This window comes from Kryptolebias marmoratus, linkage group LG15 (assembly GCF_001649575.2).
Source record: "Kryptolebias marmoratus isolate JLee-2015 linkage group LG15, ASM164957v2, whole genome shotgun sequence".
Taxonomy (NCBI): domain Eukaryota; kingdom Metazoa; phylum Chordata; class Actinopteri; order Cyprinodontiformes; family Rivulidae; genus Kryptolebias; species Kryptolebias marmoratus.
The window spans coordinates 29564670-29581078 of NC_051444.1; the positions used below are offsets into that span (position 1 = coordinate 29564670).

A 16409-nucleotide genomic window follows, 5' to 3' on the forward strand; every position below is an offset into this window, starting at 1 on the left:
GTAAAAGTTAGCCAACATGAGGATGTCATGAGAGCAGACATAACCTAAGGCAAAAAATTGTTAGGATGTTAAGTTTAAGAAACTAAATTCCATCCCTATAAACAACAAATTTTCCCTACACATGGTAGATGTAGTTTTTAAAGTTTATAATAAATCAATGATTATAATATTTATGCAGCTCACCTACCCTTTTTTTTCCTGTGTGTCTGCTCATTTCTTGTTCTGTAGATGCTGAGAGTTTGACTGATCTGTTGGGGTTTGTCTGTAGGAACTGTTTCAGTTTAACTTTTTACCTTCATGGTTTTAATGCCTTCTAAACCATCGATGTTCAAAGATTTTTTCATTGCCAGTTTTGAACTTTTCTCTCAAACATTAGTGTTGTTGTGACACTGGAGGGTTAAAGGGAATAATAACAAAAGGAAAAAAAAATACTTCATGCTATTTAACAAGAACAACAGAGATTTCCCCCCACGTGTGTGCCTCTCACCTTGTCCTCCGGGGTACATGCAGCGGAAAGCTCGTCCCAGCTCCTCAGCCTGCACTCGGCCAGCAGGAGTCAGTTCTCCTCCCCACTTCAGCACCAACAGCAGAGATGGACCCTCCTTACGGTTATCTAAAATGAGTCCCAATTAGAGACAATTAACAACCAGTTTGTGCATCTTGAGCCAGTCTTTGAGGAAAAAAGAACAAACATTTCCTCACCTTCTTCTTCACTTGAGGTTTTAGGCTGCCCATGGGGAAGATACGTCAGTTGCACTTTTCTGTTGATCCCCGAGAAGTGACCGTACCTTCATTACCAGGAAAAAAGACACATTAAATCACTGCCAAAGGTTTACAGATAAACAATGTCGTATGCCTCCTTTTACTTCTGAAAAATTAAGTGAAATTATTAATATCTGTTGAGGGAAATGAATTAAGACATGATTAAATCAACAACAAAACAGGACAAGGATATTGAGTTTCTTTCAGGAAAGCAAGACATGCACAACTGCATTGTGCAGTTAGGTTGTAACAAGTATTTACTGATCATACACTGCAGCCTAAGTTGCGTAAAGCAGATGGTCACCTTTGAAAAAAACTAATTTGTCTTAATCGTAATAAAAAGCTACAAACAAATTTGGGAATCACATTTCGACAACTATCAGGAAAAATTCAGGAAAGTGTCAAGAGAACTGAAGCATGAGCAGGAGAAGAATCACAAATATTAGTGTGGAGCTGAATCCTATTCATTAAATTGGAAAAGGTCAGCAAAAGTTGTAGGATGAGCAATCTCACAATTTATCCAAACAATTTCAATTTAGTACTTAATTTACACTTTTAGGAGCAAATGTGGACAACAGTGGTTTGATCATCTCTCTGCTTTGACACTTCGATTAGTTAAATGAATCTGATCTCAGCGATCAGTTGGTATTAATGAGACTTTGTCCACTTGTTACTTACATTTCTAAAACCGTCTTCAGCTGCTCCAGTTTGGACTTTTTCTCTTCAATCTCGCAATCATTTTGTTGCTCTAGTTCTGCTAATAGTTGCCGTGTGATATCCAGCACCTCCTGTCGATGTTTAAAATAAAATACATGTCAAACACACTGCCAGTGAAAACAAAGTGTGAATGAAATGAGGCAAAAGTTAGATAAAAAAAAAACAAAATGTGCAGATTTTTTTAAAATTTTTTTTTATTACCTGTAGTTGTTTTGGCTTTTTCAGTTTTATTTTCCCAGTTTTGAATCCTTCATATTTTTCAAACAGATCAAAGAACCTGGATGTATCAAAAATAAATGAATAAATCAAAAGTCTTTAGTCAGGTTGTGTATTAGACAGAAAAAAATTAATGTAGAGAAAACACACATGGGGTTGCGAACTTCCATCTTCATCTTCTGTTTGGGAGTTCTGTCTCCATGACGGATGACGGCGATGACGCAGCGTAGTTCCATCCTGAGGAGTTTTAGTGAAAATTACCAACAGTCCTATTAAACCCAGACATAGACTCTTCCTCCTAACGAGCCAGCTCTAATACTGATGTGACTTACATGGTTCCTGAAGTGGTGGGAACAATGGGGATGTCCTCTGCCTCGGTTGGGATGGACCACGGTATCTGAAACTGAGGTGCCAGCTCACGCATCACAATATTCCTGAAACATCACGCAGAGACAGAAATTCAGCAAACCAAAAAACATAATTACAAGTTTAAGGGCACAATAAAAACTAAAGAAGGTACCCAAGGATCTTGGCACAGTCGTCGTAGTATTTCATAGAGTTCTTCACAAAGCTGAAACCGTTGACGTCGCACACGTACGAGCGTCCATTAGCTCGGAGGAGGTCGAAGCCGCACACAGTTTGCTGCAGTAAAAGGAGACGACACAAAGTCGTTAAAGGAAATTCATGTTTTCAGCATCCTCCCGACCTCATGGACTCTCTGCCTCCAGACACTCCAAGTTCAAATGCCTAAGAATCGAGCGCCACCCCCAGTTTTGTGAAATGCAAATTGCACAAATTAAATGTGATAAAAGACACACCTGACAAAGTAGACTGCAAGTACGACTACAAGGAGGAAAGCACAAATGTTATCTACTCTGATACTATTCATCACTCAGGGACAAGAAGGAAACACTGATGGGGTTAAAATCCTGGTAAAAAAAAAAAAAAATGCAGTTAAATGTTTTTTTTTTTTGAACTGACAGCCGACAAACCATTATCACCACCTGTTTGACTGGAACAGGTGACTGCTTAGCTGAAACTGACAACGACGACAAAAAGAACTATGTACGCATCAGCTAAAATAACTGCTCACCTTAAACGCCAGGCACACTTTACGAGCCATCAGCTTCTCCATAGCTGAAAGCATGACAGGGTAACGAACCTCCTTCCCCTCGCTGTCTCTCTCCACCTTCCCGTCCAAAGCTGGAGACTTTCGGGCCTCAGCGTGAGCGTAGTCCGGTCCAACAGTGTAAACCTGATGTCGCACACAGCATCCACAGCCATCACATACAGGTAGATTCATAGCCTTAGTTAGAAATGCATCAGTTTAACTCTGTCGCCTAAGTACTGCTAAAACCTTATTTAAAATCCTGAATAAAACTTTCTAGTATCTCAGAGTGGCTCAAGATGTTTTACTATTTTATAAGAACTAAAGCTCAGTTTGTACTTTACCTTGACATCAGTTCCATCGGTTGGCATGAACTCTTCATAGATGTAAGAGCCCGTCTTCCTCACGCTGCTCTCTGGAGAGTAAACGCTGCTCCTGCTGCCAATCTGCACCACACACAGACAGAGTTCGAGCTTTTGTTCACGCTTAACTTGATAAAACTCATTTCATGAACTCATAACATCCATCGCAATCTAAACTCAAGGCTGGAGTTTGACAGCATTATCACAGACATGCAAGGAATGAAACATTTACAGGTTTTTGATGGTTAACGTGAGAAACTCTGAAACAAGCGGAAACAAAGCCGATAGGAAAGAAACGTTAAATTTACTGAGCCGTCTGTGGGACCACCAGCTGCTACTTCATAAAAAATACAAAAGAAGGTAACTTTTAGACTGATGCACTCTTACAAGTTCATCAAATTTGTTGACTTAGGCTAACACTTTAATTTCAGCTTGTAAAAACCTTGAGAAATAGTGTTATTACTGGATGCACTGAGTGTCCAAGCTGCAGACTGTATGCAGCTTCTTGTATATTCATTTCTCATAGACATTTATAGTTGAAATGTAGAAGGTTTTTCGACCAGGGAAAACAGTGGGAGATCTTGCACATTTCCTGTTCCTCCTTACAGTATTTGAAAAGCTTTGGCCTAGTATAATTTGTCTTAATAAAACTGTATTATGTCAGATTTGATTCTTACAATGCAAAGTTCAGACTCAGTGTTGTGATAATAATAATACTAACACTAATCATAACAACAGAGTACAGTGTGTTTGCAGCAGGAACATCCAGTTACGTTACTGCTTCCACTTTTTAATGTCCATCATCGAAAGACAAAACCACAAAAAATGGCTATGATTCAGTCAGTTTTACAGACAATAAACTAAAATTTGGTGAGGTACTTGGAGTCACTTAGTACACATACATCTTTACCATTAATTTTTAGGCTTGACCAAAATGGTTACAACTTTGTAATTTTTATAACATAATGATGATCTAAAATTTAACATTTTGGCATGAATGGCAGTGGAGATATGCATTCCTTCAAGCGACAGTAAGCTATTTATTATACAATGATTACAGTTTGTAATGACACGAATTATCTCTCTATTCAAGAGCAATGAGCCCCATAACAAAATGAACAAGTTATAAGGTGAAGGTTAATACCTGCAGCATTTTAACTGATCAACAGTTATGAGCTAAAAACACTACAAATGGAAGTGTATATTTAAAAAGTCAACACAAATTCAAGTACCACTTTACGAGAGTAGTTTGATTTTCAAAAAGGGAGGATGGAGATTTGTTACAAAGAAGCCATTGTTTTGGTATTTTAATAGAAATGGCATTATGTTGAGTAAAAAAAGGTAAAGCATGGAGGTGGAAGTAAAGACCTTTCTGAAGAGCCGCTGACTGCCTCCTCCCGCAGAGGTGGGGTAGTAGATGTAGACGTTGTGGTCCTCAGCACAGACGGGCTTCTCCACAAAAGGCTTCTGGAAAACCTCTCCATTCACCTCCACGTGGTCCTCTCCTTCCACCAGGTTACACTCTGAGGCAAACACACAGAGTAAATGTTGTCAGTTGTCAGCATGAGGCTTTTCCTTATTCCAATAATCCAGACAGATGAAATTTGATCCTGCACTGTTTACTCTTGAGCCTCTTGAAGCAGCTCTGCGGTTTGAACCATGTGACTTTCACTGACGTTCATCTGGTCCCTCATCACTCATGGGACCGAGTCCAGCGTTTAGATATAAATAGTTTTATAACTTGGACGGTTTCTTTACAAAGTGGGCAGCTTTTCTCACTGCAGAGTATCCTTCTGGCCTTCTTAAAGAACATTTCCAGAGCCTCTTGGAACAAAAAAACAGATTTTTGTTACTTTCTTATTTTGAATGGGTTGTGACATTTTTAAATAAACGTAATTTGATAAAAGATCAAATATGAAAAATGGATTATGATTTTTGCATTGATTCTGTCAATTTTGCTTGTCTACTTTGCCTGTGTTTTTACCAATCATGTGGTTTTTAATGTACTTTTAAATACTTTTAGTAACAGGAAACTATAAATTGGAATTATCAAACATAACCCTTTTTATGTTTGTTTTGATAATTTAATAGTTTTTTTGCCTTTATATAACTTTGTTATATTCAAAGGGATGATTTTTTTTTAAATGATGGAACAGATAATCCTTTGCACAGTCCAAAATAACTTAAAATTGTCATTTTTTATTTGCCAGACAGACAAATTTCTGCTTTAAAATGCCTATTTCATTCAAAGCGATCATATTTGAAAGATTTCAGCTCATGTGATCATTTAATACAATTTATGATTCATACTTGATTATTTGTGGAGTTACAGTTGTGGTCAAAAGTTTACATACACTTGTAAAGAAACATAATGTTATGGCTGTCTTGAGTTTTCAATAAGTTCTACAACTCTTATTTTTCTGTGATAGAGTGATCGGAACACATACATGTTTGTCACAAAAAACAGTCATAAAATTTGGTTCTTTCATAAATTTATTATGGGTCTGCTGAAAATGTCACCAAGTCTGCTGGGTCAAAAATATACATACAGCAACATTAGTATTTGGTTACATGTCCCTTGGCCATTTTCACGGCAACTAGGCGCTTTTGGTAGCCATCCACAAGCTCCTGGCAAGCTTCAGGTCGAATGTTTGACCACTCTTCTTGACAGAATTGGTGCAGTTCAGCTAAATGTGATGGTTTTCTTGCATGAACCTGTTTCTTTAGCACTGTCCACATGTTCTCAATGGGGTTTAAGTCAGGACTTTGGGAAGGCCATTCTAAAACCTTAATTCTAGCCTGGTTTAGCCATTCCTTTACCACTTTTGATGTGTGTTTTGGGTCATTGTCTTGTTGGAACACCCAACTGCGCCCAAGACCCAACCTTCGGGCTGATGGTTTTAAGTTTTCCTGCAGAATTTGGAGGTAATCCTCCTTCTTCATTATCCCATTTACTTTCTGCAAAGAACCAGTTCCACTGGCAGCAAAACATCCCCAGAGCATAATACTACCACCACCATGCTTGACAGTAGGCATGGTGTTCCTGGGATTAAAGGCCTCACCTTTTCTCCTCCAAACATATTGCTGGGTGTTGTGGCCAAACAGCTCAATTTTTGTTTCGTCTGACCAGAGAACTTTCCTCCAGAAGGTTTTATCTTTGTCCATGTGATCAGCAGCAAACTTCAGCCGAGTCTTAAGGTGCCTTTTCTGGAGCAAGGGCTTCTTTCTTGCACGGCAGCCTCTCAGTCCATGGCGATGTAAAACACGCTTGACTGTGGAGACTGACACCTGTGTTCCATCAGCTTCCAAATCCTTGCAGACCTGCTTCTTGGTGATTCTTGGTTGACTCTTGACCATCCTGACCAATCTCCTCTCGGCAGCATGTGATAGCTTGCGTTTTCTTCCTGATCGTGGCAGTGACACAACTGTTCCATGCACTTTATACTTGCGTATAATTGTCTGCACANATTTTATGACTGTTTTTTGTGACAAACATGTATGTGTTCCGATCACTCTATCACAGAAAAATAAGAGTTGTAGAACTTATTGAAAACTCAAGACAGCCATAACATTATGTTTCTTTACAAGTGTATGTAAACTTTTGACCACAACTGTAAATGCCACACTCATATCAGAGAGCTGAAGTGCGGGACACTTTACATTTACTGCTATATTCTTCCATGAGCTGAAATAAAATCAATGCCTTCTAAAATAAACTGAGTCAGAACACTGCATGGACAAGGCTTCACAGCTATTTGATTCCCAACAAGAGTAAATACATTTTTAGTAACTAATAAAAAACATGCAATAATTTAACTGTGGAACAGTAAAACCAAGTCAATTAGACTGACCGTCTGGTTTATCTGGGTCACGGTTCAGCACAGCGTAGCGTGGCAGCTCAATCCCCTCTTCCTGCAGGATACGATACACCTCTCTCCTGTTCCAAAACAAATCAAGCATCGCAAACAAATAAGCAAAGTCTGCTGCATTCTTTTCATTTACTTCAGACGGGAAATGGGTGTTTTTTTTCTCCAGAAAACAGCTGCACCTGTCCTGTATATAGTACTGCATGTTCAGGTCGTTGATGAGCAGAGGGTTTCTCAGTTTGGCGTAGCTCACAGCCTTATCCAACGGGAACCCTGGTTAACGTCAACACACACAGCAGACAAATTATTCCAACACAATATCCGTTAAAGCCATGAACGAGAACAAACAAGTTTAAGAAAAAAAAGACACGAGTACTTCATTAAATTAAAGGCTCTCCACCTTTTAAGTCAGAGTTTTTGACCATGATCTTTTTATGTTACGAAATGGCGAAGTTGTAGCCAGTTTGGTTTCAGCTTAAAAACATCACGTAACACTGCGAGGTCCTGCTCTCACAGCATGTGTTACTGATAACTCTCAGCTACTACTACGTCACATTTTAGCTCAACATTTGTTAAACTGACTGAGTTAGAGCCACGTTTTGTGTTGCCTAATGTTGATTAGCTACGTGTCTGAAACTGGATTGACTCCATTAGTGCATGAGTTTTACTTCTGGAAAGTTTCATTAAAATCTGTGCTGCAGTTCATCAGAGTTGACACCAACAGTTATTGCTAAACAAAAATCCTGTGCAACGAGTAGCACTTGGAGTATGCATTGTGAATGACTCTCAGCTACTACCACACCAAACATTATTCAGTATATTTGTAAAACTGACTGGATTACAGCCATTTTTGTTTCGTTCTAAGAGCCCTTGGCTCTGACAGCCATTTTGAATTGAATTGGCTCCAATGGTTTATCAGTTGTAGCTGCACATCCACTGATGAGTTCCTGAAAGTTTCATTAAAATCTATTCAGTGGTTCATGAGATATTTTGATGACAGACAGACACAGTTGATTCTGACAGCCAATGGCAAAATTTTAAGCAAAGACCTTCAGCAATCTGTTAGCACTCGGAGCGTGTGGTGAGGATCAGTCTCAGCTACCACCACACCAAAGTTTAGCTCGGTGTCTGTAAAATCAACTACATTATAGCCATTTGAGTGTTTTTAAAGTCAGTTGGCCGTGGCAGCCAACTTAAATTAAAGTGACTCCAAAGCTTAATCAGTTGTGGAGGTACATCCCATGATTATTTCCTCAAAGTTTTATTAAAATTCAACCAGCAGTTCATGAGATATTTTGCTAACAGACAGAAACACAAACATAAAATTCTTTAACATTTTCATATAGGAGACTGTTAGCATGATAATGACTGGACAGCTGATAATAAGCCAGTTGTTTGATCCGAGTGCATGTCTTTGTTTGTTTGTTTGGTGGGGTAGTGGTGGTGGTGAGGGTCGTACCCTTGGAGTGGAAGGAGATGAGACAGTCACACAGAGGCCATTTGTCCACAGGCTCGTTGAGGATGACATCCTCTGGGAAGATGACCACGGTGATGTACTCAAACTTGCAGAGCCTCTCCAGAATCTGGGTCATTGGCTTGGACTTGGACTTCTTCATCATGCAACAGATCCCCACCACAATCTGTTGCTCAGGGGGCTGAACAGTGGAAGGAAAGAAATAATAATAAAAGCACTGCAGCAGCATTTTAATTATTTCATCTATACACTATAAAGAAAAATAAATAAATCGACTGAATAGTCTGATTAAATCCCAAAACTCTCAACCCCCCCCGCCAGATTTTTTTGAGAAAATTCAGTGAAAATCTCAAGTTTATATGTAATGCCATCAATTTAAATTTAATTTATTGTTATACAGAACAGCTTTGAAATGACTATTTAGTTCTACCACCACAATGCTTCTGCCTGGTTTTTATATTTAAACATTAAGCTTCTTTTTATCCGACCACAGAAATGGCTGACATGTCTCGACTTTCCACAAAGTTTGCAACTGATCTGTAAGCCTTTGAGACTCAGATTATCACAAACATGCAGGGTTTTAGATTAATATATTTCAAATTGTTAAGAACAAAATTAATATTTGATGTGTTTCAGCAGTCATAAGCAATTACTAGATTTTGCAATGAAACAAAAATCTGCCTTCTCACTGACCTCTGCTCTTATTATCAGTTCCATAAAGCACTACAAGAACTCTGAACTTTCACAGTTATATCCCAAACTATTTGCTGCGTCTGTTTTTAGATCTGTTTTTTTTTTTTTTTGCTTTTAACTGGAGACAAGCTCTGATGGCTGGTTTTTATCTATCTGATACCCTCCTCTTCTTCGTCTTTCCAAGTTTCTGGGTGACCCATCTGAATCTGTCTGCTACACTCTTCATCTTCTCTGCTCTTTCTGTTCTCTCCTCCTGTCTTCAGTCCTGCTCAGAAAAAAGGATGAAATTCAACTGTTTTTTGTCTGAACAGTTCAGATGCTTAAAGCTGTTTTAATCTGACCTTGTTAACAACATTAAGTACATTCTCATGCGACATCTCGAAAGATGCAACTACTACCACGCCACATTTTAACTCAGTATTTATAAAGTACACTGTTATAGCCGTTTTTGATTTTGCTAAGGCTGACTGTCTGTGGCGGCCATCTTGAGTTAAGTTGACTCCAAAAGTTAATCAGTTGTAGATGTACATCCGGTGATTACTTTCTGAGCGTTTCATTGAAATCCCTCTGGCAGTTTATGAGATATTCTCATCGCAAACAGGGTTGACGCCAACGGTTGGTGCACAGGAATCAACACTTTGAGAGTGTGTTGTGAACGACTCTCAGATACTACCTCACCAAAAAATTAGCTCGGCTGAGTAATAGCAGTTTTTGTGTTTCCACTGGTCAGCTGGTTGTGGTGGTCATCTTGAACTGAGTTGACTGAAAACCTTAATCAAATGTAGACATTCACCCAATGATTACTTTCTGAAGGTTTCATGAAAATCCATCTGCTGGTTCAGTCAGACTTGACTCCGATAGTTAAAGGCATTGCTTTAAAAGCTAACTGCCCGATCAGTTAGCTTGCAGGTACTACCACGCCAAATATTAGCTCAAGTTATGATTGAATTTGTTTTTTTTTATGTTTGATACAGTTGCTTAACTGTGGCGGCCATCTCGAATGAGGTTGACTCCAAAACATAATCAGTTGTAGATGTACATCCACTGATTACTTTCTGAGAGTTTAAAATCGATCCCGTTCAACAATTTTTTTTTTTTTGCTAATGCGACAAACATAGAGAGATGAGCAAAAACATCCCCACCCTTTCATCTTCAGTGGTAGCTGGTAATTAATTTTAAGCCTATTACTTCACAGCATGTAAATGGAGTAAAAATACAGACACAAAACTATCAACATCTAAAGTTACCGGAACAATCAAAACCACTTTAAACATTAACTCTAAATGTTAATTTGGTCCAAGTTGTGCATTTATGCTTTCACACACACAAACATGAAAATATTGTGCTTCTTTCCTGATGTTTACAGAGGACCGTTTCCTGCTGAGTGATTGTTGACACTGATGCATTCCAGCAGAGCAAAAGAAGAGTCTCTCACCGAGTCTGTGTCTTCATCATCCTCATACAGCTCCATGTCTGTCCTTATGCTACCTTCCAGGACCTCGCTCTCATCGTCCTCGCAGCCCACGAAGAATCTGGGAGCGCCACGTTGGCTCTCGCCCGGGCTGTTGGGCTCTGACATCACAGTCCCCCGCGGCAGCCCTTAGCATCCCACCGCTCCATCGTACACCAACACACTGCCAGAGCGGGCCGCCGACAGAGGGGGCTCGAGGCCTGGGGTGGGGGGGTCCGCCCCGCGTCGCAGAGCTAAAAGCCGATGAGTGAGGCCAAGCAGGAACAACAGACTGAAGGACGGGTCTTTAAAAGTAAAGCAGGAGGAAAAAAGAAAAAAAAAAAAAGAGTTCCTCTGTCCAGTCAGCGATGACGTTACTCTAGTTTTTCATTCATCGTTCAGCAGATTCTCATCTTTAATGACCGGCTTGGCTTTACTGAACTCTTCAGTCTGCAGTTACCTGATGACCGTCACTTTTTCCATTTCTATGTAAGACAGTCCTACAGAAACACAGAATACAACACAAACATTATTTATGCAATTAAACATGGGGACTTTTCTTTGCATTCCTACATCACAGTCCTTACTGAAAAACTTACAAAAATGATTGATTTGACAGACATCTCCAAGTGTTTCCTCTGATTCTGACTGACTGTGGTATCTTCTGCAAATCTTAAATAAAATAAAAAGGGTTAAAATCTTTACACTTACAAGCTTTGAGTGTGCACATATAGATAAAATTCAATAAGTGAGTTGACGAAAATGCTTTCAAATACGCTCTCCCCTACAAGTGCAATCAGCCTAAAAACCTCTAACTCATTGAGGGCATTTTTACTAAAAGAGTTTGAACAAATTTTAGATCAGGAAACATCTGGCAGTGAATGTGACAACTGATTAGTGAACGGTTTATAGGGCAGCTGCAATGACCTGAAAAATGAGAGATTTGAGGTTGAGACATTTATTCTTCTGATAACTCTGTCATCAGTTTCAATCAGGTGTAAATTTATTCATCTGTTGTATGTGTGAGAGTGTGAGCTATGGTTATTATTGCTGTCGGCCGATCTTGAAGAAGCGTACCGCCAATAAACCTGTCAGAAAACTGTCAGAGTAATCGAAATCCAAACCACGAATTGTGTCAGAGTTGGAACACAGACTAGGTTTACACAAAGGGTTCACCTGTGACCTTGAAATCAATGGGGATCATCCCCGACCCATGAGGTGTCCAGCTGTGCAGTTTGACATCAATTTAGAGCTTAGACAAGAACTTGTCCACAGAGGGATGAACAGATGGCGCCCTAACATCCAAAAAATCTCAAGAGTAGTCTACAGCTGGAGCAAAGGTTTAAATTAAATAAAAGAAAGTGATTATTAAACCATTATGAACAGATTTAACCAGTGATTGATAAAAAGAAAATAGTATAATTAGATTTTATTAAATCCTTTTAATATTCAGCTTTGATTCAGAGTTTTTGTTTTATATAATAACTCATACTTTGGTGTTATTCTGTAATATGTGCTCTGGTGAGCATTTTCATCCCACTAAACATTAGCCACTCATTAGACAGAAAGTCAGCAGACAGCATCACTTTAAAGACAAGCCAGAAGTAATCATTACCTTCAGTAAAAAGACACACACGTCTGAGCATCAAACCCTCAATCAGGCACACAAAGGTCTGGCCTGAATATCTGCAGCAAAAAAACAACCATTATTATTACTGAGCACAGCCCAGCGAGGGTTCAACTGGGACAATAAACAAACACGCCTGTCCAAACCCGCACGGATCTTAAAGTCAAGAAACAAAAATATTGTTGCCAATAAAGGCTAAACTCCCCCTGAAGCACATTATTGTTTATTAGAAGCCCCCCTCCTGTGAGCAAAAACAACTTAAACTTAGTCAATTTCTCATTATTTTTTAGTTTTCATTAATAGGAGGCCAGATTTTAGGGTGTTGCTGACATAAAACCACATTGGAAAAAATTTAATTTGTTAGTAGCACTTTATAATACCTACACATTATTTAGCCTTATTTAATCAATAATAAATGATTAATTAACCTTGAAAACATCATTAATTAGGAACGATTCATACTTAATGCACTGTAAATTAACACATTTATTAATGCTTTACCCATAAAGGCTAAGTACTTTGAAAACCAACATACTCAATGTTTATTCATGTTTAATAACTCATGAATTAACTATTATATATACTGTGTATATGTATGTAAATGATCATATACATGTACTTTCACACCATGTGTTAGACATGTATTAATGGTTAGAGAATGTTTGAATTAACTATATACTTATCCTGCACTGCATTAATAATTAAGGCAGTTGCTAGTAGTTGTTAGTTCTAAAGTGAAGACTATTTATGAAATATTTGTTAATGTAGACAAAACCCTGAAGAGCCACAGGTTTCTTTTCACCTGTGGAAATCAGACCAAAAGCATTACAGTCATGTTCCATTACTTTCAACAATCGACGGGACAGATGACTATGCTGTTGTCGTGTTTTTGCAACTGTTCCCTGTGTGAGGAGAAAACTGTGTGCTAAATATGCATAAAGTCAGTCAAAAAGGTCTGTGGACTCACGCAAGCAACAACAAATCGTCCTTAATTACTTGTTTTCAAGGTTAGTTAATCATTTATTAAGGATTAAATAAGACTAAATAAAGTGTAGTTATTATAAACTGCTACCCATTTGTTTTAAACGATAAGAGACAGTTTTGTTTTCATATATAATAAAAAAAAATCAATTTAAAGGAACTGGGAGCACAAGCTCATCTGTGTTATTTACACATTTATTAACTGATTAATTAATTAGGATTGATTTCAAATAGCTCTGTCCACACAGTAGTTAAGTGGATCAGTGTTTCAGAGCCTGAGTGGAGTTAATCTCCATCACACACCTGTTGACTGAAGCTCCCAGCAGGGTGAGGACACACTTCTCACCAAACTCACTGACGTCCTGTATTTGACTTTTTATGGGACCAAATGGTTTTAGGTGACCACCGTGTTGTTAACATCTCACTGTGTATTGCAGAGCAGAGTTGGAACTTGTAACACTATCAAGGTTTTGAGTTTACATGAAAAGAAAAATTAAAAAACTGTTTGTTTTTCCGTTTTTATTAGGGTTTTAATAAACACCCATTTTCTTTATCCCCATTTCTAAGCAAGGCGGCAGGAAGCTGGTGCCTTTCTCCAGTGGTCCACTGGGTAACAGGCGGGGTACAGAGACAGTTTCACCCAAATATATGGTCAATTTGACTATTTCACCAGATAAATAAAAGAAAACTGACCTTTAAATTTTGTAATGTCTGAAAACAAGTCTTAAGAGACATAGCTGGTTTTTAAAAGCTCAAAATTGTCAGGCTCCAATCTTGTCTTAAGGAACTATAATGCCGTCATGCTTCATCTGAGACACAAAGAACCAAACTTTCCTACATGTTACAGGATGTACAACAGAAATGATTGTGTGTTTGCCCTGGAACTGCTTAAAATGATCACAACCCACTTAGTCTCATTCAAATTTGGCATAAGTAAAGATTGACAATTTGATTTTAGTTCTTGTATTTTATTGTTGTTTTTTTAAGCTTTTAGTATTTTTTTAGTTAGTTCTACTAATTTTATTTGACTGCAACAATCCTAAATGTTTCACAGTTTGGGATTTTGGCTTATTTACCACCCTAAGGTATGAAGAATGGGACAGAATCCCCTCCAAAACCTCCAGCAGCTGCTCTCCTCAGGTCCTATACTGAGGGGATGCCTTAGAGAGGGAAACATGGACCTGGATGTGTTGCTGCCATCAAATTCAAAATCACCTTAGTTGTTTTTAAAAATGCTACAATCTCAGATTTGATTTCAGTAACAAACTAACTCCATTCACTTGAAGGGGAAACATGTTTTGACTCGCTGCACCTGATATTCAGGCTGGAAATAACTCATAAGGCCTCACATGTGCACATGTTAGAGGGTAAAGACGATGCAGACTATAAATCTGAACGAAAAATTAAAAAATAAAAATAAAATAGGAGATTATTATCCTATCAGACTCCTGGATGCTCTGTCCCCGTCATCTTCAAGAACAGAATAATTTATGTAAATGACGAACTGCTAATTTACATTAAAGTATAAGTGTAATAAACCAAATTACAAACCATATACCGAGGTTATGTTAACGTAAACATCCAACCTGCTGAGTCGTGTATAAAAACCTGACTTCAGTTCTGAATCATTTTGACGACATATTTAGCTGTTAGCTGGTGTTAGCTTCAACCAGCGGCTGGCTGCGGAATATAAAATACTTCCTTAAAGCTATTTTGTCTGCATCTGAAGCAAACGCCGAAGGATTTCATCAGTAGTAATGATCCGCACTAGGTCGTTTGCCAGAAACAGAAGTTAAAATATTCAACTCACGGTGTAGTTTGAAGGTCTTTGCTGCTGCCTTCAGCTCCCTTCCTTCACTGTTGACAGTTTACGTGACACATGGATGATCGACGTTGCTAACAGCCAATGGGGACGGAGAACCGCTCCAAGAGGGCGTGACACAGAAACCTCACAAGCCAATCAGCTGCGAGCAAACATCAGCAGAGGAACTTTAGCGGCTTCTAGCGTGGGGTCGAGAAACTGGTGTTTTTAATTTCACATCCATCCATCCATCCATCCAACCATGCATCTTCTTTACCTTCTTTTCCATGCAGGGTCATGAGAGGAGCTGGGGCCTATTTCCACTGATCATTGTGTGAAAAGCGGGGGGCAGTTAATCAAAAAGACACATAGAGACAAAAATAAAATGCATTCTAAAACTAAAATTAAATAAAAATAAAAGATCTGTAACAATAGGTGGATGGGTTTTGACACAAGACTAAAGACAGCATGTAGCAGGCAGGTATATTTTCATAAAGGTTTATTATTTAATAAAAATACAAATAAATAGTACATGTAAACTGTATGAAAACAATTTAATTTGAAAGACCTTGAAAATATTTGAAGTGATACCAGAATCACGTGTCTTAATTTAAACAAATTAAAGCGTTTTAAAATTCAAAATAAATAAATGTTCTTGAATAAAATGAAAAGTTGTAACCTGTCACAAAAATTGGCATTGTTTCTTCTGGGGTTTTTTTTTTTTTTTTCAGACATTACCATGAAACTATCAGCAGAGGTTGTTTAATGAATGGGCTACTTTATTCAGTGGTTAGGAAAAATGTGCATCAGTTCATTTTTATCATTTACTGATAACTTATTCAGTCAAAAGTCTAAGTTTGTTACTGCATCAGCATTAAAAGCACTTTTAAAATGAACACTAAATTTTACTGGGGTTAAAGAAGAACATGCAGACGTAACAAATCAGCTGATATTTGGTTTATAGGTGCTTTAACCCTCCCGTGGCCTTCGGGTCAAATTGACTCAAAGTTACAAGGGCTTCTCTACCTCTTTCTCTACCTCTTTCTCTCTCTCTCTCTCTCTCTCTCTCTCTCTCTCTCTCTCTCTCTCAAGGGCTTGAGGAGGGTTAAAACATTCATCCATTTTCTTTACCCGCTTCACCTTCCGGGGTCACAGGGAGCTTAATGCCTATCTCCAGCAGTCACTGTGCGAGAGGCGGGGGACACCCTGGACAGGTCAGAGTCAGGGTTAAAGCATGAATGATCAAATTTATTAGGTTCAGAAATAGTCCTCTGTGAAAATCTGCAATGCTTTGGTCAGACCAAAAATTCAATTTTGCTGCTACCTGAGAAATCAGAAGTAAGATATTAGAT

The 16409-nt window shown here is 38.4% G+C and overlaps 1 protein-coding gene across 25 annotated transcripts in view; it reads right to left on the reverse strand.

The window, feature by feature from the left end:
• ppip5k1a (diphosphoinositol pentakisphosphate kinase 1a) overlaps positions 1-15142 on the reverse strand; it is a 44103-nt gene extending 28961 nt beyond the window's left edge. For 22 of the 25 annotated variants that reach the window (XR_005234102.1, XR_005234103.1, XR_005234101.1 and 19 more), the window contains exons 1-17: positions 15067-15142; positions 12264-12334; positions 11248-11320; positions 10634-11148; positions 8491-8686; positions 7214-7304; positions 7017-7102; positions 4534-4688; positions 3148-3249; positions 2789-2950; positions 2216-2337; positions 2028-2129; positions 1846-1932; positions 1681-1756; positions 1441-1550; positions 703-788; positions 488-613 (exon numbers count right to left, since the gene is read on the reverse strand). Coding sequence is in view for 22 of the 25 variants with exons in the window: in XM_017438472.3 (XP_017293961.1) it covers positions 488-613; positions 703-788; positions 1441-1550; positions 1681-1756; positions 1846-1932; positions 2028-2129; positions 2216-2337; positions 2789-2950; positions 3148-3249; positions 4534-4688; positions 7017-7102; positions 7214-7304; positions 8491-8686; positions 10634-10777 (1645 nt within the window). In the remaining 3 variants the exon portion in view is untranslated. The remainder of the gene's footprint in view (positions 1-487; positions 614-702; positions 789-1440; positions 1551-1680; positions 1757-1845; positions 1933-2027; positions 2130-2215; positions 2338-2788; positions 2951-3147; positions 3250-4533; positions 4689-7016; positions 7103-7213; positions 7305-8490; positions 8687-10633; positions 11149-11247; positions 11321-12263; positions 12335-15066) is intronic. The other 3 variants (XM_017438460.3, XM_017438461.3, XM_017438462.3) reach the window with 3 other exon arrangements.
• Between the last annotated feature and the right edge of the window lie 1267 nt (positions 15143-16409).